We start from the raw sequence: 27,304 nt of genomic DNA, 5'->3' as shown, positions 1-27,304 counted from the left end.
ACCCACGAATAACATTACCTCCCCCGAGGGCTGTGTCAAGGCTGTCCCCCCCACTCCCCACGCACATGCAGCCACCACCTTTCTAGCCACTAGAGGGCAAAAGGATGCTCCCACTTCGGGATTTGTCCACCCCCAGAGTCCGCCTGCCAACGTAGGAGACACAAGAGACTCGGGTTGGATCCCCGGCTAGGGAAGATACCCTGGAGTAGGAAATGGCAACCCACTCCAGTATTCTTGCCTGGAGAATCCGATGGACAGAGGAGCCTGGTGGGCTACAGTCCATGGGGTCGTAGACTCAGACACGACTAAGCACACACACAGGCACTGAGAGAAACTAAGGTCCGTGGCCAGTGGGGCCAGAGACCAGTCATCGCTTTCAGGGCTGGGGGCTGTCCCCTGCCTCTGTCCCCAACCTGTTGGGACGTGAGGGTGAGACAAAGACAAGCCGCCTCAAGGAGCTCAAAGTCATGCTCAACTCAAACCTTTGGGCGCTACTTACCAGCTCTCATGGGCTCCAGTCTGGGCCCAGATCCCAGCCCAGAGCTGAGACCAGTGTCCCAACAGCACCCAACCCGAACAAACTGCACAGGACCGTTGGATTTGGAAAGTTTTGTTTTCTTTTCCCACACATTTCCGGGGTTGGGGTGTTTTCCAAGACTCAGACACATTTGTTAACAAAGAGAGAAAAAAAACTGGGGGAGCAGGGAGCCTGTGGGCAGAGAAGTGACCCCAGCAGTCCGCGGGCTATGCCTGGCTCCCCCTCTTCCCTGCTGCCCGCGCCCAACGGGTGCCACAGGCTGCTGCTCGCGATATCTAGATTATTTGTCTTCAATATATATCTGCATTTGCCTTTCCCCTCCCACCCGCCCCCCACCCTGCTCCTCCAGCAGCTTCCCCATCAATGCACGTCGCCCGGCGGCACACAACAGAGCAAGTCTTCCCAGGCCCGAGCCCCTTCCCGGGGCGGGGCACCAGGCAGGCCCCTCCTCCTGGTGGGCGGAGCCAGGGAATCTAGAGGCCACCCAGGCCCCGGCCCCGCCCCGCCCCTCTATGGGCCGCTCCGCCCACCCTCCCGCCCTTCTCCCACCGACTCTGGAAACCCAAAGGGAGGAAAGGAAGGGAGAAACCTGACACACACAAAGGAGAAGTGGGGAAGGAGGGTGGGGACTGAGAGACACAGCAAGCCTGGGGTGGGGACTGAAGGGCTCGGGGAGAGAAGGAAGGCAGGAGGAACAGAGGGAGCAAGAAGAAAAATGGAGGGAAATGAACAGGACGAGTAGCGGACACTGTACAAAACCCCCAGCCTTCCTTCCCGCCCAACCCCACCAAAATAAAACTACCCCCCTTAAAAAAATAAATCAACCCAGGGCTGTGAGCACGTGCCCTGTCCGGCGGGCGCAGAGCTGAGAGGGACAGACAGCCCCAGGACGGACGATAACTCCGCGCCGGACAGCCGGCAGGAGGAAGGGGACGAGCACGGGGTTTTCCTTTCCTTTTTCTTTTTTTGCGTTTCCTCTTCGTGAGAGAAGTCTGAGGCAGCCAGGGAGTGGGTCCCCAGGGCCCCGGCAGGGAGAGGGCCGCACCCTCCTCCCGGGCTCTCCCGGGAGGGGCAGCTGGCAGTGGGGCGCGGTGCCGGGGGCTCAGACGTAATACTCCTTGTCTTTGTTCTTCTTGGCCTTGCTGGGCGTCTTGGGGGCGGCCGGGGCCTTCTCTTTCACCACCGCCCCGTTGCTCTGGGCCGAGTTACTGATGTAGTTCCGGCTCTGGTCCACCTGGTAGGAGCCCTCGTCGCGGTTGCGGTACTTGTACATGGCATAGAGGAGGATGAGGATGCAGAGCGCCGCGGCCGCCACGATGCCCACCACCATGCCCGTGGTGCTGCTGGACTCCCGGATCACCTCCACCGCGCCCGGTGGGCCCCGCTCCCCAGGCCCGGTGGGGTTGGCTGTGGGCAGATGGGGGAAGCCGGGAGCGGAGGTCACGCCGGGGCGCAGGGGAGGGGGCCTCCGCGGCTCGAAGGACGTGGGGGCCCCGGGCCCCAGGGGTGGGTTTTCCAGCAGGGGCTGCAGCGGGTCTCGGTGGTTCATTTTGCCCGCTGGCAGGTTGGGAGCCGGGGCGGAGGGGGCGAGCAGCACCCCAGGAGCGCCCGTCGCCCCATCTGTCCTGAGGTTGGGCCGGGGAGCGGGCTTGCGCGGGGACAGGAGGGTAGTGCGGTCCGTGACCAGGGGAAAGGTGGTGTAAAAGTCCTCGTCGTCCGTGGGGGGGAGGCTGGAGTCAAAGACCTCCCCGGAGGCAAAGCCCGAGGCCTCGATAGGTTCCTCGCAGTCGCTGTCGTCCTGCTCGGCCTGGCAGGGGCCCCCGGCGGGCGGGCGGCGGGCCGCGGGCGGGGGCAGGGTGTCTTGGGTGGCACCCACGCCGGTGAGGAAGGGGTAGAAGGTGGGGGGTGGGGGCACGAAGGGGGATCGAGTGGCCACGGGAGGGGGGTCTAAGGAGTCCTCCGTGATTATGGGCAATATTAACTCTCCTCCTAGAACAAGAGAGAGAAGAGAAAAGACAGGGCGTCAGCGAGGGCCGGGGCGCAGGCGGCCGGCACAGAGAGAGAAATAACAGCCTCACACACCCAAATCGGTTCCAATTGGCTTTGGCGGAGACTAGAGCGGGCTGGGCCCGACCGCCAGCCGGCCGGAGCCCTGCGCTTTAAGCGGGCAGCGGCTCGGATGCTCTGGGCACCCCACGCACGGGCTCTGTGGCTCTCTGGGTTTTGGTTTTTTGTTTGTCTTAAGAAACCAAAAGGAACAGAAAGGAAAGGAAATAGAAAAGAAATGGAAAAAAACAACAAAAAAAAACTCTACTGGTTTAAGGTTTTAAAAACAGATACAAGAGCAGCATTTAAACAAACCTAACAACAATATCTTTTAGGGCTTTTTCTAGATTTTTCTCTTTTTTTGCTTTTTTTTTTTTTTTGCTTTTGTTTTTAAAAAAGAAGATAGCATACCACGGAATTCAGGCAACTTACATCAACAAATAGGCCGTGTGATTTTAGCATGAAGAAAAAAATTACAAACAGAGCTGTGTAAGCGGGTTCTCCCGGAAAAAATAAGAAAAAACAACTTTTCCGTACAACGTTTCCTGTCTATCTGTTTGGTATCTCCCTCCCTCACTCTTCTCTCCCTGAACAACTAGCTTCCTCCAGAGTACTCTCCTCCCTCACTTGTGCCCTCTCCCCCTCATTAAACACAAAACTGAAATGTGCACAGTGAAGGCTGGCATTGAGGAATGTTACCATAACTCGGTGTCCACAGCGTCGGAGGGAGGGAGGGAGCAGAGGGAAGGGGGCTTGGGAGGAGGTACAAGACAGGCAGAGGTGTAGGAATAGCCTCAGAGGTTAGAGGACTTGGGAGGGGATGGTCGTGGGAAGGGGCTTTGAGAGCTAATTGCAAGTTGGCCACAGGGAGAGGAGAAATTGAACGTGGGACGGGATGAGGAGTGGCAGGGAGTCACAGACACACCGGAGGAGGTCCTATCCACAGGACTTGGGAGTGGTAGTGAAAAGCCATGTGGAGTTAGGGAGGTGAGGAGAGACGGGAGTGAGTGAAGGAACTGGGCAGGAACACATGATTCTCGAGCTAACCTAAATCCCCAACTTTCTCTTTCTTCACCCTCCACCTCTGACCCCCACTGACTTCCCCCCTCCCCCTCCCCAGAACCCCCATGGGCCGCCAGGACCTGGCCAGGGCTTGACTGCCTCTGGCCTTCTTATTATTGTTAAAACAATAATAAAACAACGGAAAGAAGAAGAAAGCAAAAAAAGAAAAGAAAATACATACACAGCCATCTGGGAAGGAGGTACTCACTAATATAGGGCCCAGGAGAACTACGGGGGAGGGCCTCGGGGTTGGGAGCCTAGGTCTGATAGCTGGGGTCCCCTGGGTAGAAACTGCAATTCCCATCAGCCCTGAAGAGTGAGAACTACAAATCTCATTAGCCCTTACAGGGGTGTGGACCACAATTCCCATCAGCCCCTGGGTCAACAACTACAACACCCATCAGCCCCCTGGAAAACCCCTCGCAAACCAAAACACTGCAACCCACTGGTCTGGGGCCCAAGGGAGCTGAGCCCCGTCTAGGGGGCTGGTGGAAGCACTCCCTCCTCTTGGAGAGGCAGCTCTGGGTCTGGTGGGGGTGGTAGGTTTCTCTTCTAGTACTCCTTCCAGCTCAGCTCAAGCCATGCCCCCTATCTGAGTGCTTATCTCTGATCTCTCTGCAGCATTTGATCTATACAGATCACACCACAAGCCTCCCACCCCGACTAAGGGAAGCTTCTCAGGACTCCATTGGCAGATCCCTCTGTCCCATGCAGCCAGGTCAGCCATGTGCCACCACCACGTCTTGGCACCTCTTCTCCTCCTCCCCCTACCCAAAGTGCTCTGGTCTCTACCCTGCTGTTCAAACACCTCTGTTGATCCTCTGGATCACAAGCTCCAGCAATCTGGCAGAGCCATCCTTGGTCGCAGTAGCCAGCTCAGCCAAGATCTTGCTATTGAACTCACAGCCTCGCCAAGCTCCTCAGACTGCTCTCCCCACCAGGATCTAACCTTCCCCTGGGCAGGAGCTCACCTGCACCCCAGATTGTAAAGCCTCTGAGCACCTGGCCTTCCACAGGCTCAGCCACCCTGGAAAACTGGGCCAAGAACAGAGAAGCATGTTCTGTGGGGCTGGGACTGTCCAATACCAGCTTGTCATGGAAGAGAATGCTGAGGCCTGGAGTGGGCAGGACTTCCAAGCGTCAGTGTCAGGCTACTTGAATGGACTCTTCTGTCTCTTCTGTGGCTCTTGGAGGCCAGGGAAGGGTCATGTCTCACAAGGAGCCCCAGAAGGCCTGACTCGTCCTCCCCATGCCTGCAGGAATCTGCTAGGCTGCTTACCTCTTGGCTTCGATTTTAACCTGGGAGGCCAAGACCTGTTCTATCATGAATTCCTATGTGACTGTGGGTAAGTTTCTTTCATTTTCTGGGCTTTATAACACTAGGGTACTGGGCTCCAGGCCCAGAGTGAGGCCAAGGCCTGGCTCCCAGCCTAGGGATGAACACAGTTGGTCCCCCATCCCTACCTGAACCCTACACCCACCAAGGATAGCCCAGCAACCTGGTCCCTGGGTCAGGGGCAAACTCAGCTGTTAGGTCTGAGGAGGAGGCTGGTAGCCCATCAAATGGTGACATCTGGGCCCAATTATGACAAGGCTCCCTTCCCTGCATGAACCCTGAACACATCTGGGGTACTCACTGCGGGCCCACACCACTTGCCCTCATCCTGACCTTTTGCCTTCTGTTCAGAGCACCTTCCCTGATATCTCACTCATACTTGAATCCAACCAAGGACCTCCTCTTCCAGGCAGACCTCCAGATGCTCCTCTCTGCCCTGGATGCCTCTGACACCATGTCCCTATTCTGTCCTGGAGGCACACGTCTGGACTCCCTGCCAGGAAGGCCCAAGGCCCATCTGTCTCTCCCGAGTATCCAGCACTGGGCCTGGCAGAGAGCAGGGGCTCGCTGTGTTTCGACCAGGGAAGGGAGGAAATTTCATCAGACGTTTCCTCTGAGCCAGGCCAAGCTAGGTATCTGAGCCAAAGGGCTGGGAGCCCCTCTCATGGGCCCGAGCAGCTGGCTTCTGAATATCTTTCCTCCACAGCGCCCCCAGGCAGCAGGCACTTCTGAGAGTTCAGCCTGGCAGGAGCTGCTCCATGGGCCCAGCTCTCACCCACAGTCTCCTCTACCTTCTGTCTGAGACTGGGCCACCAGTTGTTCTTGAAGACTTTAAGATCAAGGCTCGTCCTAGACAGGCTTCTCCTTGACAAGCTACCTATAGCTGGGGCTCCAGCAGAATGCCAGGCCCACGACATGGGACCAGGAGACCCATGCTGGAGACACATCACAGCCCAGAGGGGGCTTATTAGGCCAATTAGGGCACAGATCTAGCTGTCTACCCTCTTGCTCACCCCCACCCCACTAGATGAGGGTATTCAGGGGCCTCAGGCCTTGGATCACAGACAAGTCCTGCCCATCCTGAGTCCCCCACCCCACAACCATTTGCTGTAATTCACTGGTTAAGTCCTCGGGGCACACAGGCTCCCAGGATCCCCCTGTGAAGCACCCCACTTCCCTGATCCCTGCCTCCAACCCCTCCCAGGCCTGGTCACATTGACCTCTTGCCCCTGCCCTTCAACCCCAGCCACTTCTTGCCTCCATCTCCGGGGTGTGGTCCTGCATCCTCAGCTCCTCTGGGGCTTTCCCCTGGGTCCAAGGCCTTGAGGGCATCTCCTGAGGGTGCCCTGCCCTCACCCACAGCCCCCGCACTGCCACACCTGCCCCTTGACGCCCCCTTCTCACGGCCCTGAACACAAGCCTCCATCCCCCACACCATGTCCCCCCTGGGTCCCACAACCCCTACCCTCTCCATAAGACAACACAATATTGCAACCCCACACTGCCTTCCTTCTCCAGCACCCACTTAAGCCAGCCTGGGTTCTGTGGCGGTCAAGTCACACTCAAAATATGGTACCGCGTTTTTCTGAGGTCATTCATCAGTCCAGAAAGGGTCAGGCAAGCTTGCCCCAGTGAGGAGTTAGTGGGGCCTGGAGGAGGGGAGAAACCTTCAGAGACTCCTCACTGCAGAAGTCCAGCTGGGGGCTCCCCAGGTCGCCGTTCCCACTGGGCATCTGGGGTGCGGACTCAGGAAGACTCATGGTGCCTGGAATCCTGGGTCCAGTTCTACTCCAAGGGTGCACACTGGGATGGGGTGCCCCTGGGGGTCTGATAAGGGCCCTAGACAGCCTTTCTCCTGTCTTCCATTTCAGGCAAATGCAGCATTGGGGGAATATTCACAGGAGCATTTATCATAGATACCACTCACCCTCTGCTCCTCAACTGAATTTCAGTGCATGGCAGTCCCCTTACTAAAGGGAATTCCATTCTGGCCAAGGAGATCACAAGCCACTCCCAAGCACCCTCCCCGCCCAGCAAACCCTGGCTCTGGGGGCTGCTGGCCTGGCAAGCCAGACCCTTTCTGCTTTTAGGGCACAGAAGGCCCTTGACTGGAAATCTAGCCAAGAACTCCATTCCCACCCAAGCAAGATCTGCCTACCCCCAAAGAAGCATCTAGAACTGAGGCTGAGAGAGACGAAACAATCGGTTGCCTGAGGCCTCATCCGCCAACCCTGGGTGCCCTGTCCAGGCTGTGACTTTAAGAAGGCCACTAGTCCAGCATTTAATGGGGATTAGAAAAACAGCAGCCTTCAGTGTGGCCACAGCCCTGCAGGCGCATGGTTTGGCAGATTGTATCTTTGTGCAAAATTGGAAAAAGCCATCCTGTCTTGCTGGTGGACACAGCCCCGCTCCAGGGTTCAGGACACACGGCTTGGCAAGCAGAGCACTGGCGAGATTTCAGCCCTTACTCACCTGTTCCAGCAGAGAACAATCTGTGCAACTGTGTGCAGTGGCCTGAAGGGTGCCACCCCTCCCCATCCGAAATCCCCGCACAGCAAGGGCAAACAAGGGCCAAGGTGGAGTCAAGGTCTGAGACGGTGAGGCGCATTCTGTGTGCACACACGTGCACCCACCCCTTTGAGGGGTCTGTTTCTGTGCACCTGGGCACGTGTCTCTAAGCATGTGTGTGCATGTGCGTGCAAACATGAACCTTGATGGATCTGGGCACATGAGCCCACATGACAGCGAGTCTTAGCGGACGTTTGAGCATGTGAGTGAGTCTGTGCTCTGTACGTGGTTTGTACGCGGTTTGTACGTGGTGGTCTGAGCTCATGTGTGCCCGTGTGAATGCATGAATCTGTTCCTGAGGAGATGCGAGCCTACCACCAAGGGTCTGAGCACATGCGGTGTGCCTCTGTGACCACCTCCTTTCCTCGGGCACTGAGACTACATTTCCCAGCATCCCTTGCAAGTAGGTGTGGCCATAGGAGGGAACAGTGGGCAGTGCTAGTACTGGCCCATAAACACTCCAGGATGCGAGTCTTTGCACTCTTTCTCCTTCCAGTGACCTTGCCAACCTCGTGTTGAAATGGAGGAGCCACAGGTTGGAGGACCCTGGGTTCCCCGAACACTCCTGCTAGTCACCCAGGTAGGGCTTCCCCTGAGTGAGAAACTTCCCTTAAAGGACCCACTCAGATTCAGGGATTATATGTTACAGAAACACACATTACCTTCACTAGTACAGACACAGCCCCAAGTGGGTGTCACATTAACAAAAACCTGTGGCCCTCAGGTAACAATCCAAGGAGATGGATTTGGAGGCTGGAAAGATGCAGGACCACATAACGCAGCCGCAGGACAGCTGGCATCTTGGATTAGGACACGCCTGTGCCTGCTGAGCCTGAGGCACTAAGGAAAAGTGCTCAGAAAGTCAGGATGGCAGGGCCGGCTTTCACCTCCTGCATTCAGTAACATGTTACAAAAAAGAGACATCGTTAGACAAGAACTGGTGGGTTCGCAACAGAGATGAAGGGACCAGAGAGAGCCCAGAATATGAGGCCTGCAAATGCCAGAAGAGCCGCTGCCCCCCAACCCCAAATCTTAAGAGAGAAGAATGGAGACGGCTTTCAGGGACAGTGGCCCAGTGACACTTCCGCTTGAATAACAGGGTTCAGCCTGGCTTCTAGGATCAGACTAAGGATGCGGTTCCCCACCAATTGTTCCCAATGCCCTCAAGATAGTCACCGCTAAATTAAGAGAGAAGACAGAGAAACAAGGAGATAAACAGGCTTGAGAATGATGCCTAGGAGAGAAGTCTGAGTGTGGGTCCGTTGACTGAGCCTCAAAACCACCTTTGGGCCCCCAAATATGCACAGGAAGTGGACTGTCAAGGCTGTGGGGCCTCCAAGGAGGATGCTTTCGCAACACCCACCCAGAGATGGCCATGAAGGATAAAGGACTGGGAGGGACCTGCCAGAGGGCAGCACCAGGGCTCCAGACAAAGGAGAGGAAAGTTTCTCCAGACAGCAGAACATGGTATCAGGGGTAACATCCCCACCCCTGAGGGCAGAGCCTCGAGCTGCCTGCTGGCTGGATCTCCCAATACTAGGAGCTACAAGCTGCTGTGTGCCCTCCATCCTTTCCTTTGGATGCAGGGTTTTATGGTGGTGGTTGTCTCTGGTGTTATGGGTGTGTGGTCAATGAGATCAATTATCCTTTTAGTTAATGGGTATCCAGACCACATATGGGTACCCAGGAGCTAAGTCTGAACCCTATGGAGAGGGTCCATCTTGCAGACATACTCCCCTCTGAGAAGACTGTTCTAATCAAGTTGCAGGGAGGGGGGCTTTGGGTGTCCCCCTTGGGGGTGGGTGGGTGTGTTCAGTGGGCGGGAGAGAGTGGAATGCATCATTTGTGACCCAAAGCCCAGACTGTGGCAGATAAATGGCTAGCTGGTCACCAAATCTGTTTTTGCTTCCTCCTGTGAGCACAGCAGGGCCATGCCTCCCAGCCTTCCTGGAAGCTAGGCTGTGCCACGGGGACGGTGCTCTGGTGGGCAGCATCAGCAGGACCCACACGCCCCTCTCCCTCCCAGGCCTGGCCCATAAACCCTCCCCTTGTGCCCCTCCCCATTCATCCCCTTCCACCACAACTAGGGAAGTCACGGTGCAACTTCAAGGTGGACCGAGACTGACTCTGAATCAGCGCTTGGAAAACAGCTGCTCACCCATCAGGAACAGTGTTTACGTGAAGGAGAAGTCAATTTCTGTGTGTTAAACCCTGGTGTTGAGAGCTTGTTTGTTGTAACAACTAGCGTTATCTTAAGACAGGCTAGAATCTGAACACATCTGTGCCTCTGATTCTGAGCTAGATGTGTGGGTCTGAGCAAATGGGTCAAATGCCTGTGGAACTGAGCATGTGTACGCCTCTGAGGCCCCGTGTGCACATGCACAGGAGCAGAGCCTTGGAAGGGATGCACATATGTGGGCTACGTGCATGAGGCGGCTTCTCTGGGTCTGAACGTGGGGGTTTATGTGAAGCCGAGTACACATGTATGTGTGGGTCCCTGTGGTCTGTGTGCTCACACGGTGAACAGGAAGCCAGGCATTGTACTGCGTCTGAAGATGTGTGACTGGCCAGAGGGTCCACGGATATGTAGGTGTCCTTCTGTGTGTAGCTGCGTGTGTATCTCTGAGTGTATGAGTGAGTGTATGAGCAGCTGTGAGCGCCCACGTGGGTCAGTGTTGACCTGACTCTGTGTGTGCACGTGTGTGTACACCACTGTGGGACTGAGTACGCATACACATGCCTTGAGGGCTCTGAGCACATGTGTGTGTCCGAGCTCAAGGGCCCGCAGGTGAGAATGAGCTGAGATGGGCCTTGAGGAGCTCCTCTCCCAGGTGGTGGGGGAGGGGTGCAGGTCTGTGGGGCTGGAGAAACGTGTGTCTGTGCGTGAACCCCTGGGTCTGTGCACACACAGCTTGCCTGAGGATGTGCACACACACACGTTCAGGGGTCTCAAATGAGCACACACGTGGTACACGAGGACATGCCTTTGAGGATGTGTGCATCTTAGTGATCGTGAACAGATGTGCAAGTGACAGGCTGAGCCTGAGTGTTTGCGTGTGTGGAGCTGTGACACTCGTGCACCTCTGTGAGCCTGGGGTAGACATGGACATCCCTGAATTCACATGCCTGTGTGTGCACACGTGCGCCTGCACCTCAGAAAGTTTGCTCACGTGGTGTGTGTGCCTACTCAGAACACGCACATACACATCTGTGAACATCTGCAAGTCAGAGCTCACACAGAGGATTCTGTGACCTGAGCACATGAGTGAACATGTCTGTGACACAGGTGGATTTGTATACGTGTGTGTGCCTCTACGAGCTGAGTGTGGATGTGGAATTCTGAGAGTCTCAGATTCGTATACGCATGGGCCTTAAGGGTCTGAGCACACGGGCATATGTCTCATGAATGCCTAAAATATGCAAGCTTCTGAGCACGTGCATGTGATTCTGAACATCTGGTCTACCCCTCAATAGCTATGCACATGCACACTTCAGTGGGGCTGTGAGTGCATGGATGTGCAGCTCTGAGCACCCACGGCTGCCTTTGTGGGTTAAAGACATGCTGCATGGCACCCTCGTGCAGTTGGGCTCATGTGTGAGTGTGAAAGCTGTGGGTCTGAGCAGGCAGACACCTATGAACCCGCATCTAGGTGTGGAGCCCTAAGCACACACATACAGGACTGGGGCTCTGAACACATGTGTGTGCTTCTGTGAAACTGTGTACATCTGTGGGGGGTTGTCTGTGTGTGCCAGACTTCTGGCGCTCTGAATACAAGCACGTCCGTTTAGATCTAAGCACATGCATGCCTCTTTTAGCCTGGGCACAAATGGCATGTGCCCTTTAGGCTTGAACATATGTGGACCTGTGGAAGTGGACATGAATGAGCTTGCCAGTAGGTCTATAAATGTGTGTGCCAGGATGTGGGCGTGCCTCTGGTCAGACACATGTGTGCATGTAGCTGGGTCCCTCTGTGGGTCTGAGCCTGTGCATGCGCTTCTGTGTGTCTCAGGGGCGAGATCCCTACAGGCCAGGCCCATAACACAGGGTGTGGGTCAGGCCGGCTAAGACAGCGGGGCGTGTTGGGTCACAGTGCCTGCTATGCAGGACATGGTTTCCTAAAGGCACTCCCCCTAGAAAGAATCAGAACACTGCATCCATCAACACAACGCCCTTCTTTGGCTAGGCGGCACCCTCACTAAAGTGACTGTCAGATGATGGGTTCTCCAAGCTGGGGTGCCTGGGGAGGGAGAATGGGGTCTGGGCTCTGTGGAGGGGCCCAAGTCGATGGAAGGTGAGGAACATATCAGAGATGACCTGAGGCTTCACACCTGGAGCCCAGGGAGGAGGATCCGGCAGGTGAGAGAGGTGCAAAGAGCCTGGGGCCAGCCCCTGAGTAGCTGCTGTCTCTAGCCAGGCTGCTTCCATCTCTGACACTGACCTTGGAGACCAAGGAGGCCTGGTGTCTGCTGAAGAAAAAGCCTCCACACTGGGGGCACAAGAGGGGTTCTGGCCCGAGCCCCTCCCCCTCCAGGTGGGAGGTGTCATGGTCTAGAGACCCCAGAGTCATCTTGGCCCTTGTCTGGCCTCCCATCGAGATGAAAATCCAATTTAAACATTTCAGAGCAGCGTGAATGTGGAGGTGCAAACACATGCGATGCACATCTCAAGATGGGTTCCGTGGGTTTTCTCTGGATGCTCAGCATGCCCTCTGCCCACTGGCCCTCTTATTTTTAAAGGCTGGCCCACCAGACTCTCCTCATCCCCCAGCCTCCATTCCTCCTCCGCCCTCCATAGTCCCCTCACAGACTTGACCCTTTGATGCAGGGAAGGCAACTAACCTGCCCACTCAGCTCTGCCTCAATCCCTGGTCCCAACACAGCCTAAAAGCGCCCAGCCACCTGCACACACGCTCAGCGTCACAGCCAGGCCCCTGACGTGATCCTGGGTGGGGTTGGGAGGCCCGAGCCTCAGTGGACAGTGCATGGCCCCGGGATGGCCCTGTCTGTTGCTGTAGGATGGCCATCTGCAGGGCCCAGGGAAAGCAGAGACTTCTCCACTCGCCCCGGCAGTTCACATCCCCAAGTGTGCAAACGTGTGGTGGGGCCAAGCAGTGCCTTTTTCTCGTGACCACACAGCCTTTTCCCCAGAGTCCCATCCCAGGGCTCCCATGGGACCCTGCAGCACAGCCCCTCCTGCAGGCCTGAGTGGGAAGTTCTGTGTCCACCTACAGGAAACCCCTTCAGTGACTAGTCTGGGGAAAAGTGGGGTGCGAGGAGGGTGCTATGTCAAAGGTGCCAGAGTCCCACAGCTTCCCAAAGCAACAGTGGGTGTGAGGGTGCATCCCTGAGCCAAGATCACTAGAGAGACGGGGGAGCCCCCCAAAGCAGAGCTTCCCATAGTGGAGGGCATCTGTCCAGAAAGCACTGTTCTGGCTATGGGTGTGAAGGCCAGTAACCAGAGGCTTCCCGAAGTCCCTCAGGGCCCAAGACTGCCAGAACAAACCCCTCACTCTAGCCTACTGAGGGACACAGGGCGGTCAGGCATTAGCCTCTGGGCCTGGTGGGCTGCGCCCCAGAAATCCCTCACCCTTGGTCTCTGCCCCAAGGCTCCAGGGTCTTCTGGCTCTGCCCCCACTCCTTCCATTGAATGGCCACATTCAGTCTTCTTCCATGCCTGCTGCAGCCCACCCTCAGCTTGAGTGGCTCTCCTGTGGCTGGCAGACCCCCCAGGCTCTCCCCCAGGCCAGATTCACAGGCTCTGCCCAGGTCACACTGCCCACCTCAGCTGACCCTTTCACCCCCTCCCCCCGACCCCAACCCTGCAGGCACCTGCCCCAACCTCCAGCTTCCAGTACCAACAGCCCAGCCATCAAGCATTGCAAAGTAATGGGGAGAAGTCTCTGCAAAACCCAAGCAAGAGATGAAGCCCCCGGGGGCTCAACCAGGCCACCACCAAGGCCCACGTGCTCCCAGGGGAAACGTGGCCACATTCAGTCTCCTTCCATTCCCGCTGCCGGCCTCAGCTCCTCCCAGCTGCCACCCACCTGCACACGTGCACCCACTGTGCTGCTCCACACCCCACACTTCTCAGCTGGCACCCAAGCCCACCCCTGCTTTGCCAATCTGGTGTCTCTCTGTGGGGCTGCACCCTTCTCTCCAGCTAGAAGCATAAAGCAGAGGCCTGGAATGCCTCCTCCAGGAAGCCTTCCCTCCCAGCTCTGCTCTCCTCCCAGAGCAGCTCCCCAGGCCCAATCTCCCTGGGGACCTAATGCCTGGCTGGGGCACCTCCCACCTAACTGCCCCAGCTTGGCCAGGGAGCCCCGGGATTGTCTGGCCACCTCCCTGAGACTGGGAGTGAGGAGGGTGCAGGAGCCAGCAGAGACCTCCTCTTTTAGTGACCAAGAGAACCCTAGACCTCAAGGACTGATGGGAATTGCAGTTCTGAACCCAAGAGCTGATGGGAATTGTAGTTCCTAGGCCTGCATTCCCCATCCCCATACTCCATCCCCCAACACCCCACAAGGACTCATGGGACCTGAAGTTACTCTTCTTTCTAGGGTAAATTCTCCCTCTTTCCCTCTTGGCATCCCTTGGCCTTCAATCTTAAGACCCCAAGCTAAGGACCTCACTACACTACCTCTGAGGGCTGGGGCACCAAAAGGCCAAAAACTGCCTCACCAGGGAGTACCCATGGGGCCTGGTGGCAGTGGCAGGGAGAGGAAGCTATCAGGAAAAGTTAAGGCCTGGCAAAGGCCTCTGGGGGGCTTGGGCTGGGGGCAGGACAGTCGCCCCCCTCCCCTCAGCGTCACAGTGGGCCCGGGGCAGGGGAGGGGGGAAAGGCACTCACCAGTACTGGGTTCACACTCCTCCAGGTCCTCGTCATCACTCGGGCACTCAGCCGAGGCCACCAGGAGGTCATCTGTGTTCTGGGGGGCGAGAGGAGGGTGGGGGGAAAGAGGAGGATTCCAGGGCAGGTCAGCAGGCCCCACAGCCACCTCCTGAGTTGTGGGACAGGATTGGGGGTGGGCCCTGGGCAGAGACACCTGGTCTACACCCCAGCTCTCTCATAGTTTGCTGGGTGACCCAGGGGCCTTCACCTCCCCATGCAAAGTGAGACTGAACAGCCCTGTCCTGCAGCAGCTCCCGTGCTCCTGGGGATCAATGAAACAGCACATGTTGTGCCTTTTATTTCTGGGAAGCTGGGGGGACTCAAGCCAGACCTGTGGCTGCCAGACCAGAGCAAGGGGCTCCAGGGGCAGCAGGGAGGTGAGGCACGGGGGCCTCTGGAGGCCGGCATGGGCAGAGCAGGGCCTGGGGGGTTTCTCAGTTCCAGCCTCACCACCCCACCATTCTCATCTCTCTTTCAACCCCCTTCCTGGAGCCCGGGAACCAGGCTGCACACAATAATTAGGGCTGTGGTTGCCATGACAACAGGAGTCGACTTTGTCAGCATTTTCTCTCCTCCTGATTGCAAAGAAAGAGAATCCCCAAGATGAGTGAGTGTAAGGGGAGGGGGGACACACAGGGGGTGACAGGGAAGAAACCCAAGGAGGGAAACCCAGACTCCAAGCAGGAAGGAAATTAAAGACTTCGGGTGGAGGCAGAAGGCCAGGCCGAAGGCCAAGGATGGGAGGAGTCTGGGCTGGGTAAGGGGTGAACTGGTCACATCCCGCTTCTTCCCCACCCCCTGATCTCAGGACTCTGCAGCCCTCACCAAAGGACAAGGTGGGGACTGGAAGACTACTTCTGCTTCTCCGCCGGCCTGCAGGCTCCACCACACAGCTGTGACCCTTAGAGCCCCACCCCTCTCTCCTGCCTAGACGGTCTGCCCATCACCTCACACTGAGACTGGATGCCCTTCTTGCCATCAGGCATTGAGCATGGCCAGTGCCCAAACTTGGCCAGAGCCACGCCTTTTTCCCAGGGCTCCCAGCTCCCTGGGGTAAGGCCCAGCATTCAGGTCCCCTCAATTTTCTTGGCTCTAAAGGCAGAAGGGAAAGGGGTTCAGGCTTGACTCTCTTCCCTGGACAAGGATGTCAGCCAGATCCAGGTCCCTCCCGCACAGACTGACAGGGATGAGGGTATGGGAGCTCAGAGAGCCCAGCCCTCATTTACAGAAACGGAAGGCAGGCTGGTGGTGGAGGTAGGATCTGTCCCCGTGACTGACCCAGACCCTCCCTCACCCAGGATGACAGAGGTCCCGCCAGGCCCAGAGGCCCGCAGCCATGGGCGATGGGGAACAGGAGTGGCTTGGGCAGGGAGCAAGGTCCCTAAGCAAGATCCAGTGTGCCAGGTGCGAGCCGCCACCCTCAGGCCACAGCAACAGCTAGAAAACTCAGCTGCACCTGGGCTGCCTTGGTGAGTCACATACGCTCAATCAGCTTTGGCCACCAGGAAAGTCAGGACTCTCCTGTCCCAGCAGAGCCTCATCCTCAGATACAGCCCCCTCGGGTGCTCCCCTAGGTGCAAGAGGAGATAAACTCAAACCTGACCCGGGGAGGGTATAGCAGGTGGGGCAGGCCGGGGGCAGGGAGGTAAAGCACCAGGGGACTGTCTGCACCTGCCTGGCTCTGACCCACAGGCACGGAGGACACTAAGGCCTGCTACACAGTGGTGTCTACTCAAGGTCACACGGAGAGGGCTTGTGACGGGAGCGGGCCGGCAGTCCCACCACAAGGACACCGGCTATCAGGAGAGGCTGCCCCGGCCTCCACCAGCTTCTGGAGAAGGGCTGCCACCACCAGGTGAGCCGCTGACACCTCCAGGGCTGTCGTCTCTGTGCCCTGCCCAGAGCGGTGCCATCCTGGCTCCCTCTGTCTTCCCCTCGATGCCCACACAACACCGAGTATGGCCTTCAATACTAGGCAGGTAGCAGGGGTCATTCCATCCCGCAGGCCAATGTGGTCTCTCTTGGGCTTCACCCGTCTCTCCAGGTAGAAGCATCAAGCAGAGGCCTGGAATGCCTCCTTCAGGAAGCCTTCCTTCCCGGCTCTGCTCTCCCCCTATAGCAGCGCCTCTCTCATAGGCTGGGGGTGGTCTTCCCTGGTCTAGCTAGGGTACCCAACTTCCCCTCAACTCTGGGAATGGCCCCCCTAGAAAGAGTGGTCACCTCTACATCTACGACATCCCTGGTTCCCAGGGTGACAAGCGCTTCAAGAAAGGAGACCTTGCCGGGTCCATCTAAACCACCGTCCCCTCAGAGCTTCCTGGGCGCTGGGGTTGCTAGGCAGACATCAGCCCTACCCCCACCTGAACCCCCATCCCTCATCCACCCACTGAAGGGGCCCTCACCTGGGTGGTGCTGTCCCTCAGCGTGGGGGAGCGGCCCCGGCGCGTGGTGGTGGTGGCCATGGTGGTGGTGGTCTCCATGATGGTGGTGGCCATGTCGGCCAGCAGGGTGGTGGCCGTGGTCTCCGCGCTGAGCAGCACGGACGGCCCCTCCCCCACCAGGCGCAGGTGGCCCTCGGTCCGAACGTTGGGGTCGCTCTCGGCGGCCAGCGCCAGCACCTTGAGCCCATTGTAGTAGAGGCCAGACACCTGGCCCTGGAAGGGGCGGCCCTGATCCCGGCCCCCGATCTTGATGGCAGCCTGGCTGTTGAAGATGGTCAGCTGGCGGCCTGGGGGGTGGGGAGGGGCAGGGGTGACAGACAGAGAGGGGACAGGCAGTAGGGGGAGACCAGAAAGGGAGGGGCGGTGCCCAAGGTGGGGAAAGGGGTGGAGGTGGAAACCAGCAAGTAGGGGTTGGGTGGGGATGGAGAAATGAGGAAGGGGCAGACACCAAAGGGAAAGTCCTTGTCAGCCACTAGCCCAGTCCAGGCAGCAGGGACCCTGGAGGGGAAGGAGCCCCAGGGCACACACGGGCCAGGAAAGGGGGCCCAGCTCCCCCCTCTCCCCGCCATGCTCATGCCTCTGGCCTTCCCATCCCCCCTCCTCTCTTGCTCTGGGGGCATCGCCCCCCTCTTTCCCTTCAGTTGGATCCCCATCTTCTCTCTCTGCTCCCCACCAACTTCCCACACCCGTGTCCAGCCCCAAGCCACGGAACCCTCGGAAGCAGCAGACAGAGGAGACAAAAAGGCAGAAACGGAGGAGGCGACTGCCAGGCCACGTGGTCAGTGCGTGTCAGGGCAGGGATGGAGGTGAGGCCTGGGTGGACAGTGCGTGGGAGGAGGGCCAGCATGCATGAGCCTAGGAGCAGCCACGTGGACCACACTCCGTCCTCCCAGCCACCACCAGGCCCTCAGACCTCTGACCAGGCCCCCCTCTCCCCTCCTCCCCTGAGGCTCAGCCACAGCCTGGGGGTCACGCCCTGGAGAGCAGAGTCCTTCCTCCCCGCCAGGGTATGCAAGCACAGAGATGGAAAATGTTAAAGGGACCTTGCTTCGCTCGCTGACAGCCAAAAAAACCACTCCAGCTCCAACCTCGCTCCTCACTCAGCAGTTACACCTCAGAATTCCCACCTGGGTGGGCTTTGGTTGTTCTGTTTGGTTTTAGTGGATCTGGGGGTCAGTTTAACCCTCTGAGTTTGTTGCTTTGGTTTGGTTTTTAGAAAAGATATTTATTATGTTTAAGTTTAGATTTAACTTTGGTTTTGATGTTGCTTATTTTGTGGGGGAGGCGGGCAGAGGCAGTACTAGGTTGCCCCCTGCTCCCCTGGACCTTCAGCTGCTGGCGCTGGGGGTTTAAGGCCTGGCTTAGCCCTCGTTAGCCTCTGGTTAGTGCCTCGTTAAAGATCTGGTTTAGAGTTAGGTGCCTATAAGCCCTGCCCTGAAACCTGGGCTGAGGACAGTCCAACTTGTGAAACCCACACTCTTGGAAACACAGGTTCCCCGGAACACCCAGACCTCTGGGGCCCCCAGCCATCTGTCTGGCCTCTGGCCAATGATTGGCCACAGATGTGTCTGCTCAGGCCCTCTGCTCAGCCTCTTCTCCTCCTCCAGCACTCCCTCTGCCCAGCACCTCCCTCAGCCTTGGAGCAGGGCCATCATCTTCCAGAGCGGGCAGCCAGAGCCCACAGAAGCTGAGAACTAGTGACTGGCAGCTAGACACGGGCCCTGGAGAGGCCTTGAGGATCAGTGTCCAGTTTACACCCGCATGTGAGAATTAGGAGAAAAACAAAGGGGAGAAGGTTCACAGTGGTCAAATGAGTTTGGAAAACAAACATTTCATAATTAAACAAGAGGTTTCTCTCTCGCAGGACTTCTCAGAGCCTTTATTAAAATGCATGTTCATACGCCTCTCCAAGAGGAAGAAACGGGATTCCGATTTCTCAAGCTCATCTTACCACATCTCTCTCTCTCTTTCTTCTTTTTTTTTAACCACAAATCTCTTTATCGTGAAGCATCTCATGGGACTTATGCTTCACAGGATACATTTTGGAACTGGAAAAATGGATTCACTCAATAAATATTTATTGAGAACCTACCACATGCTAGGTGCTGACGGGTTCCCCGGTAAAGGAATCTCTCCAAGAATGCCCAGCTTTAGTTCTCCAATACTTTCCTGCTCCTCATTTCATCTCATCCTCGTGTGAGGCAGGCTGAGCAGGAATCACTGTCCCTGCTCCCCGAGGAGGGAGCTGATGCCTTGACCAAGGCCATGCCATGCTCTGGGAAATACTAGAGAACATGGCCAACCCTGCACTTTCTGGAAGAGGAACCAGAGGCCTAAAGAGAAGGTGCAACCCTGCAGGCGCAAAGCAGAACTGGGATTCCAAACCACCAGCAGGAGTTCTTCCTTCAGCTGGACCACAAGTCCCGCCCCCCAGGCCCTCTCCCTGGCCTGTCCAGCTCTCCCTACCCTTGGGGTCACAAGTTGTCCCAGCCTCAGCCCAAGCTGCTCCCTTGGCCTCTCTGATTCCGGGAGAGGGAGGTGGGTAATGGGGAGGAAGCCACATAGGTGAGCCAACTAGGCCCCTGGGGCCCCACCCACCATGAACTCCTCAAAGGGTTAAAGTTCACCCCGCTGGAGAGAGCAGCCCAGTGTGGCTGGGGGCTGTAGGTTTTAGCGATGTCTGTTACAGTCCCTTTAACTTTTTGTCCTGCTACGGATTTATCACATCTGGTTATCAGCATGTTTAGTCCCCGCTGGCCTTGTGGGGGCTGGAAGGGACATTGGGGGTTTTAGTTGGGGCCGGCCCCAGTGGACATTTAAAAGCACAGTTATCAGCTGGTTAGGTGGAGGTTTAACAGTGCTACTTCCCCCCTAGAGTTTAGCCTTAGAGGTACAGAGCTCGCCCCCTCTCCAAAGGGAATGGGATGGCTTTGCCCTTGGCCCCAACTTCCCTTGGTGACAAGTGGCCTTCTCCCTCCTCCCTCACACCCAGCAGCGCCTCTTAGCCAGCTGTTCTGTCTTCCTCATCAGCTCAGCGGGCACAGAAATCCTCCTGGGATGCCACCTCTCCCCCACCTCCTAGTCTCCCCCCAACCTCCACTGCGTCTGAGACCTTCTAGACCCAGGTGGGCCCCTTCCAGAGACAGTGGCCGCACAGACACTCTTCATCTTTCCAGTGGGATCTGAAGCACCCCAATCCTCCCTTTTCTCCTCAGATGAGCCCCGTGAGGTCTTCCTATCCCTCCTTGGGATCCTAGGACCACTGCCCTCTACTTCCCAAAGCCATCTGCTGCCCAGCGTGCTGTGGTCCTCAGCTGGCCCTCGACTAAACCTCTGAGCCAACAGGGCAGCCCCCTCCCCACCTACACTTCACCCTGCCTTCCTGGAGGGGTTCGGCATCTCCTCGATGACCCTAGTCCCATCACAGGTTTAGGAAGAGACCAAGCTCTCCCACTTCTAGGAAAAGCCCCACCCCTGCCCCAACCACCCCTCTAGAAGCCACAGACCCTTGACCCCAGAGAGGAAGGGACCACCCTGGCCGGACAATCGTCCTCTCACTAGGGGGTGGGTGATGGGGAAGGCTCGGATGGGGAAAGAGAGAGCTCTGCACCTTTAAGATAGTGTTTTTAAAGTTAATTAATTAATTAATTAATTCTGGTTAATTACCTTTGTCGAGCAGCCACTCATCAACTACTCGACCAAGCCGGTAGGGGATTCTCTGTCTAGCAATCGCCAGGCGCTCGTTATCAAAGTTTCCTTGGAAAAGTTTAGAAAGACAGTAGGTTTCTCAGGCGGCGAAGTCCAAAGGAGTTAGAAAAGTAATTATGCATTTCTCAGGAGACTCAGAGTAAGCGGCCACATCCCACGGAGAGAGGGCAGGTCCACCCAAGGCGGGAGAAGAAACGCCGGTCCCTCGTCTGCCCTCCGGTCCCCCTCCCTAGGCTCCCAGGCAGAGCCAGCCCCATCCTGGGGGCAGGAGCCACCCGAAGAAAAGAGGGGACAAGGAAGAAAAGGAAAGGGGAATGGAAGAAGAGGCAGCTGGAAGGTCAAAGGTCAGAGGTTAAACAGGTTTATCTGTCTGCCCGCTTCCTTCCCCATCCCAGAGTGGGGTAGAGGGGCGGGGAGGGGCATTTAGCAGGTTTAAGTTAGGGGTGGAAGGCCTTAGCGACCCAGCTGGTTACTGCGTTTAGAGGGCGGTTTAGAAGTGGGAGGGACAGGTTAAGCGGGGGTTTATTCGGCATTTAGGGGGTGGTCCGGCACATACATTTAACAGTGAGATTTAAAAGTCTTCTCGAAGTCCCTTCGGTTCCCTTTACCTTCTGTGATCAACTCCCAGCTTCCCCTCACCTCCCATCCCACACCACACCCCACCACTGGTTTTCCACCGGCACTTCCCCTGCCAAGCCCCCACCGCGCTCACTGAAGACACTTTCAGGCTTCTCACCCTGGTCACAGTGGAGTGCGCCCGCTGGATATCCCCCAACTGCCCCGCCCAACCCTTGCATCTCGCCTCCTCTGTCACCCCGGCCCACCCCTGGGCTCCCTGAAGGTGCCCACGGCCCTCCTCCGCTTGGCGGCACCTGGCTCTCAACCCCTCTCTCTCATTTTCACTCCAAGACCCTCGGAGTCCTCTCTGCTCAGGTCCCCCCTCCGTTCCAGCCCTGGGGACCCATCCCAGCCCCAACCTAGCCTTCCTCCTCTCAATCCTGGCTGCCCATCCATACACAGCTGTTCTCTCTGCTCACAGGGAGGAAGGAGGATGTGTGTGTCTGTCTGTCTGTGTCTGTGTGTCCTGTGAGCTCTCCCCCAAGGCTGTAGGTGACCCCAAACTGTAGCTGTGGAAATGGAAGTTATTTCCTTTGGGTACCTGGCCACTCTACCCATTGAAACCCCTGACGCCATCTTCAGTAGCATGCACTCTGGGGGCGTTTTCCTCCTCATGTCTCACTGCACAACCATGCTACCTGCCCAGCGAGACCTGGGCCTGGGCCTGCCTGTGTTCACCTCCCATGAACCTCCCATGGTGTGTTCACTCCGGCAGGGATGGGGCCTCCCTGGATGCTTACAAGGCAGTGAGACCGCGCCCTCCTGAAGATTCCACAGACTCTGAATCCACAGAGTTGGGTCACTTGTATTTTAGACAAAAATGGATCACCCACTCGTTGAGTCACTCAACAAACATCTCCTGAGTGTCTTCTCTATTCCTGGTACTGGAGGAATACTGGGTACTGGAGATGCAAAGACAAAGGTCCAGTCCTTGCCCAGGGGGAGCCCCCACCGAGCTGCAGCTGGCAAGTGACCAGCAGTGTCCTGTGTTCTGTCAGAGGCAGCACAGTGCTGGGGCTGGGGCTGGGAGGGGCCCAGAAGAGTCTGGAGGAGGAGAGTAGCAGCCAGATGGGAGACAAGCGGGGGAAGGGAGGGAGAGGGAGCGCTGGAGCAGAGGCAGGAGGGCAGGAGGCATCCAGGCACCTACTCCTACTGGAGAGTTGTGTCTGTGTGGTCATGTATTTGTCCGTATGTGTGTCCTGAGAGGGAAGGAAGAACGTACATCTGCCTCACTGGCGCACACAACAATTCTAACAAGACTTTAACAGCGCCTCTGCTATGCCATGCCATTCTAGCACTTAGGCCATCTCACAGAACTCTCACAGTATGGCTATGATGCAGCTATTATCCCCAACTTTCAGAGGTCAAAACTGAGATGCAGAGGCGCTTGATGACTTGTCCAAGGTCACCCAGCTTGTTAGTAGCAGATGCAGGATGGAAAGCCAGGTCCTGCTGACTCAGGGTCCCTGGGCTGCGTGTCTGTGTTTCCTGAGAGCCTGGGCCATGCACACTCTACTCTGCCCTGCTGGTGTCGCTCAGGGTGACACTCGCTTTCGTAGGTGATCTGCCCTCATAGGGCACCAGGCCCTCAGGTTACTCTGCTTGGCAGTCAAGGAGGCACCCCACAGTCTCTCCAACCCCAGCCAGGGATCCCAAGCAGAAGAGGGCAGGTGTGACTTTTCTAATCCTGCATCTGCCCTGCTGAGATCCAAAGGAAGGCGCTCTGGCTTGACATAAAGCTCCACGCTCCCTGAGTCCAGCCCCGTCCAGGGCGGGCTGGTGTCTTCACTGCTTCAAAGGTCACCCTGGTGTGTGTGTCTAAGAAAGAGCGAAGTCTGAGGCCCACAGCCGGGCCTGTGGGTGTCGGCGTGTCTGTGGCACTTGGAATGGGAACGTTTATTTGCCTGAGTTGCCCCACACATGCCCAGGCCTTGGTGTAAGCTGGCATCCCTCTGTAGGGCTTTTCCCCCTGTGTCTGTCTGACCACATGAATATTTGCCAGTGTCTGTGTGCCTGGGGCTGGCCTGCGTGTGTGTCAGTCTCTGTGTTTATTAGGAGGCTTTGGGATTCTGTCTTCAGGGGCTGCCTGAGAGTGTGTGGGTACAAGCCCACGTGCTGGTGAGCCATAAGCCCACATGAGCCTTTACATCCCAGAATAAGTGGGCCTGTGAGGGTTTGCACACTTGAACCTCTCGTGTCCTTCCGCCCCCTCGGCCAGCACAGGCAGCTTCTCTGGGCATCACTTTGGCCGAGGAGCGGGGCTGAGCCTGCAGGTGCTCTCTCTGTTCCTCAGTCGCCCCCTGCACGCGACTCTGCAATGTCACTCAGCCTGTGTCTCCGCGTCTCGCGTCTCGGTGTGTCTGCGGTTCTCCTGCAGGACCTCCACTTCCCCCCCTGTCATCTCCCTCCCCAGGCTCTGGCCACCTCTTCTCTTGCTGGCTGCATCTGTGAGACAGCGGCTCCATATATCTCCCTGCATCACTCCGAGCGCTGACTCCGTTTCTGTTTCTGTCTCGGTGACTATTTCCATATCTCCCCACCGCTCCTCCCTTGTTTCCTCTCACTCTGAGGCTCTTTCTCTGCCTCCCTCAGATTCTCGCAGTCTCTGCCTCCTCACGTCTTTCAGGTCCTCATTCCTGTCCTTGCCCTGTGCTCCTCATATCTTGGTGGGTCCTCGGCCACCACAGCTGTCACACTGTTGAATCGGGTCTGTTTGCACCCCTGCGCTTCCCCGCCCCCATGACTGTGAGCTCCCTGCAAGCAGGAGCTGTGCCCTGCGTCCTCGGGGCTTAGCACAGGACCTAAAACCAGTAGTTGATGAAGCCTTGTTGAAGGCACTTGACCTATTTTTCGCTCTTGTTGTCACTTGTCGCTCTCTCCCTTTCACGATGTCCCTTACTCTTTGAGACGCTGGGGTTCCTTTTCTCCAGGTCTCCATGGTTACTTCTCTTTATCTGGTTCACCTAATATGAACCTTCGACTTGCTCTTTGTAAAGACCTTGGTTCTTGCCTTGGTTCTATCCTTGGGAACAGCCCTGCTTCCTTGCCAAGATCCGTTTTGCGTTACTTCTGAATCTTCTCTCTTTGGTTTCTGCATCTGCCGCCCCATTTCCACCTGTCCCTCTTTTCTCAGCTCATCCTCCCCTCAGTTACGTCAGACTCTCCTTACCTCTACGTTCCTTCGCTTCTCTCCTCCCCCACCCCAAAGGGGACCCTGCTCTTGCATCCTTCCTTGCTCAGCTGTTCCAACCCCCTGCGAGCTGACCTCCCACAGTCCCACCCCTACCCTTCAAATCCCGGTTTTTCCTTTTAGCCCCGCCCCACCTTGGTCCCGCCCCTACAAGCCACACCTTTCCCGCTGCGGGAAGCCTCGCCACTTAGCCCCGCCCCTGGTGCAGGCAGCGCTCCTATTGGAGGCAGCCCTGGCTGCCCTGCCCCACCCCTCCCGCCACACCTCTGCGCCCCGCCACCTACCTGCCGGGTATCGCTCGTTGACCGGCCAGCTGTCCACCTGCAAGGTGGCGTTGCCGCCACTTCGAGTGAAGCGCACCACGTGGTATTTGCCGTCGCTCACGATGGCGTTGGGCTCGTCGATGGTAATGTCGTCCGTGCCCACGTTAAAGATCACCCCGACGGTGCCCTGGTCCTGGGGACAGGGAGGCAGAGATCAGGGGTTGGGAGGGAACGACCATTCACTCCCGCTAGAACTCCTCCTGTGACCACCACCGGTCCAGCTCTGCTGCGTTTAACAGCTTTACAACACACCTCTCCCAGCCCTGTACTGGGCCCTTTCACCTGCCCAAGGGGGTCGGCTTGCCCCCTCCCCCATATGCGAGTGAGGGAGCAACTGAGGTTCAGAGAGGTTGGAGAAGCCACTGTGGGGTGCAGAGCATGGACCTGGAGCACTTCAACTGACCACACTCGCTTCTTGCTTTTAGCTTCAGTCAAAATGTTCACAAATGTTTACCGGGCACCTACTCCATGCAAGGGCCACTGCGCCTGCAGGCCCCAGACAGGGATGATCAAGAGCAAGCCAGGGCCAGTGGGAACACCGAGGGTAGATTCCCTAAGGCACGACCAACAGGCGGGTCCACAGAAGCCAGCCTGGTGCCTCAGGAGGGTCTGGCCTCCCCTCACACACACACACCGCCAAGCTCCAGCCTCCCCTCCCCTGAATGCTCAGCACTGGGCAAGTCCCTGGGGGCTTGTCTCCAGGGCATCAGCAGGCATCAGCCCATGTGGGTCAGGCCTGAGTGTGGGGGCAGCCCCTCTACAGTCAAGGGGGCAGAGATAGGGGGTATGGACTGCGTGTTTTGGAGGGTGTTGGGTATAGAAAGAGATCCAGGAGAAAAACCATGTTGGGATCATTAAGGAAAAGTGAGATGGGGATATAAGGGTAGAGGATGCTGCAGGCAGGTGGAAAAAATGGACAGGAAGAGGAAAGACAGGGACTGAGCCTGGAGAAGGGGAGCAGAGAGTCAGTCTGAGCAACCCACCCAGCCCCAGGCCTCAGAGAGGGCCTCGTGGGAAACCCACACAGGCTGCCCAGGAGCCAGTCCAGGAAGAGTTCTGTTCATGGTGCCAGAGCCTCACTGAAGCCCTCAATGGTGCCAGGCCCTCTGTGGGTACAGTACACACGTGCTCTCTTCACCCCCACGGCAACCCTCAGGAATGTACAGCATCCATGTTCCACTGAGGAGGAAACTGAGATCCCGGGAGGGTAAACAATATCCCCCAATTCCATGGCTCATAAGAAAGGAACCCTAGGTTTGAACTCCAGTTGGCCTGACTCCAAAGCCAGTGCCCTCTCCTGCTTTGCCCCCCAGGTCTGGGGAGACGCCAACCCAGAGTGCTGGAGCTGGGGGTGATCTGAGAGGCTACTGAGACCAACCTTCCCTCAAGACCAAAGACCTCTAAAGAAGCCAGCACAAGGCCCTCTGGGCCCTAAACCTGAGCCCCTATTCCACTCCCCTGCGCTTCCTAGCAGTACCCCGAGTCCAGCCTCCCGAGTTCCCACACCCTCCTCCGCACGGGACAGACACAGTCAGGGGGACCCAGATCCTCCCAGAACACGCTACACTCCTGGAGTCTTCCTGACAGACTGTTCCAGTCCAGCCTGGGCATGAGGAGCCATTCAGTGGCCACCTCCTGCAACCAACAGGGTCAAGAGGCTTGGCGGCACTGAAAGAGGGGCGAGGTGGCTCAGACGAGGCAGGCCTGGGGTGTGCAGGGGGAGGTGGGGAGCAGGGTGTCGCCTGTGGTCCACGTGGAGAAGGCCCTATCCCTTCCCCACTGTGGGTCCATCTCTCCCCCTCCTAGAACCTGGGAAAGCCACACAAACACACAGAGCCACACACTCAGGCAGCAGCTCTTCAAAGATGCAGCAAAGCAGGGAAATTGAGGTTGGGCTTGCCTAACAAAGAGCATGAGCAAGCTGCACCCACCCACCACCTGCAGACTGATGACATCCAGGGAGAAGGGGTGATGGTCTGCTCCTCATATGAGGGGAACGGACCTCAGTACTACTGTGAGTAATGCAACAGCGCCAGCCCCTTGGGTGCCTCTGAGGGTTTCTCCCCACGAGGCTCAGCCAGGTGGTGACGGCAGTCAAAAGCGGAAGTGGTCTGAGAGCCAGGCAGACAGAGGCCGTCCAGGGCGGCTGGAAGGCAGGACACCCCCGTTTCCTAGGAGGCAGCCAAGCTCAGAGCCGTGCACTCCGGGGGGGAGAGGCAGCTCCCAGTGCTGCTTCTGATGTGAAGTCAGTTGTCACTTCTGTTAAAGTCATTAATTCCTAATTCCCCAATTACCTCATTAGGCGGCGGCGGGAAGAACGAGGCCGCTCCTACAGCAAATAATTATGGGAGTCAAAATTAATTTGGCAAAGTGGAGCGACGCTTTATTAGAAACGTCAAATTGCTTTTCTCTTATTTTGCTGCCGCCTCCCCACTCTCTGAGAGCTGCTAATGACGCTGCGGTGGGAGCTGGTGTGTCACCAGGGAAGGAGGGGGTTTGGGGGCCGCCCCAGGGGGCTCGAGCCCGTCGAGTGCCCCACTCACCCCTCATGTGGCTCCCACACTTCCTCCAGGGCCCCCCACCCT

General features: G+C 57.4%; 1 protein-coding gene and 1 long non-coding RNA gene across 20 annotated transcripts in view; one reads left to right on the top strand and one right to left on the bottom strand.

Annotated features, from left to right (window-relative positions):
- Window positions 1-594: 594 nt before the first annotated feature.
- NRXN2 (neurexin 2) overlaps window positions 595-27,304 on the bottom strand; it is a 110,413-nt gene continuing 83,703 nt past the window's right edge. For 9 of the 19 annotated variants that reach the window (XM_086385081.1, XM_086385070.1, XM_086385072.1 and 6 more), the window contains 5 exons: window positions 24,681-24,852; window positions 20,547-20,636; window positions 16,842-17,167; window positions 14,398-14,476; window positions 595-2,527 (listed from right to left, as the gene is read on the bottom strand). In XM_086385081.1, coding sequence (XP_086241207.1) covers window positions 1,641-2,527; window positions 14,398-14,476; window positions 16,842-17,167; window positions 20,547-20,636; window positions 24,681-24,852 — 1,554 coding nt within the window. In that variant the 3' untranslated portion in view covers window positions 595-1,640. The remainder of the gene's footprint in view (window positions 2,528-14,397; window positions 14,477-16,841; window positions 17,168-20,546; window positions 20,637-24,680; window positions 24,853-27,304) is intronic. The other 10 variants (XM_086385080.1, XM_086385083.1, XM_086385082.1 and 7 more) reach the window with 4 other exon arrangements.
- On the top strand, window positions 2,939-4,991 carry LOC147341932 (uncharacterized). Its single transcript, XR_015157974.1, has 2 exons — window positions 2,939-3,846; window positions 4,268-4,991. It is a non-coding gene; the product is annotated as an uncharacterized LOC147341932 (long non-coding RNA).

This window comes from Bos grunniens, chromosome 29 (assembly GCF_055505025.1).
Source record: "Bos grunniens cultivar Pamir isolate PY7600 chromosome 29, Bosgru_T2T1.0, whole genome shotgun sequence".
NCBI classification, from domain to species: domain Eukaryota; kingdom Metazoa; phylum Chordata; class Mammalia; order Artiodactyla; family Bovidae; genus Bos; species Bos grunniens.
This window is presented reverse-complemented; position numbering and strand designations above follow the sequence as displayed.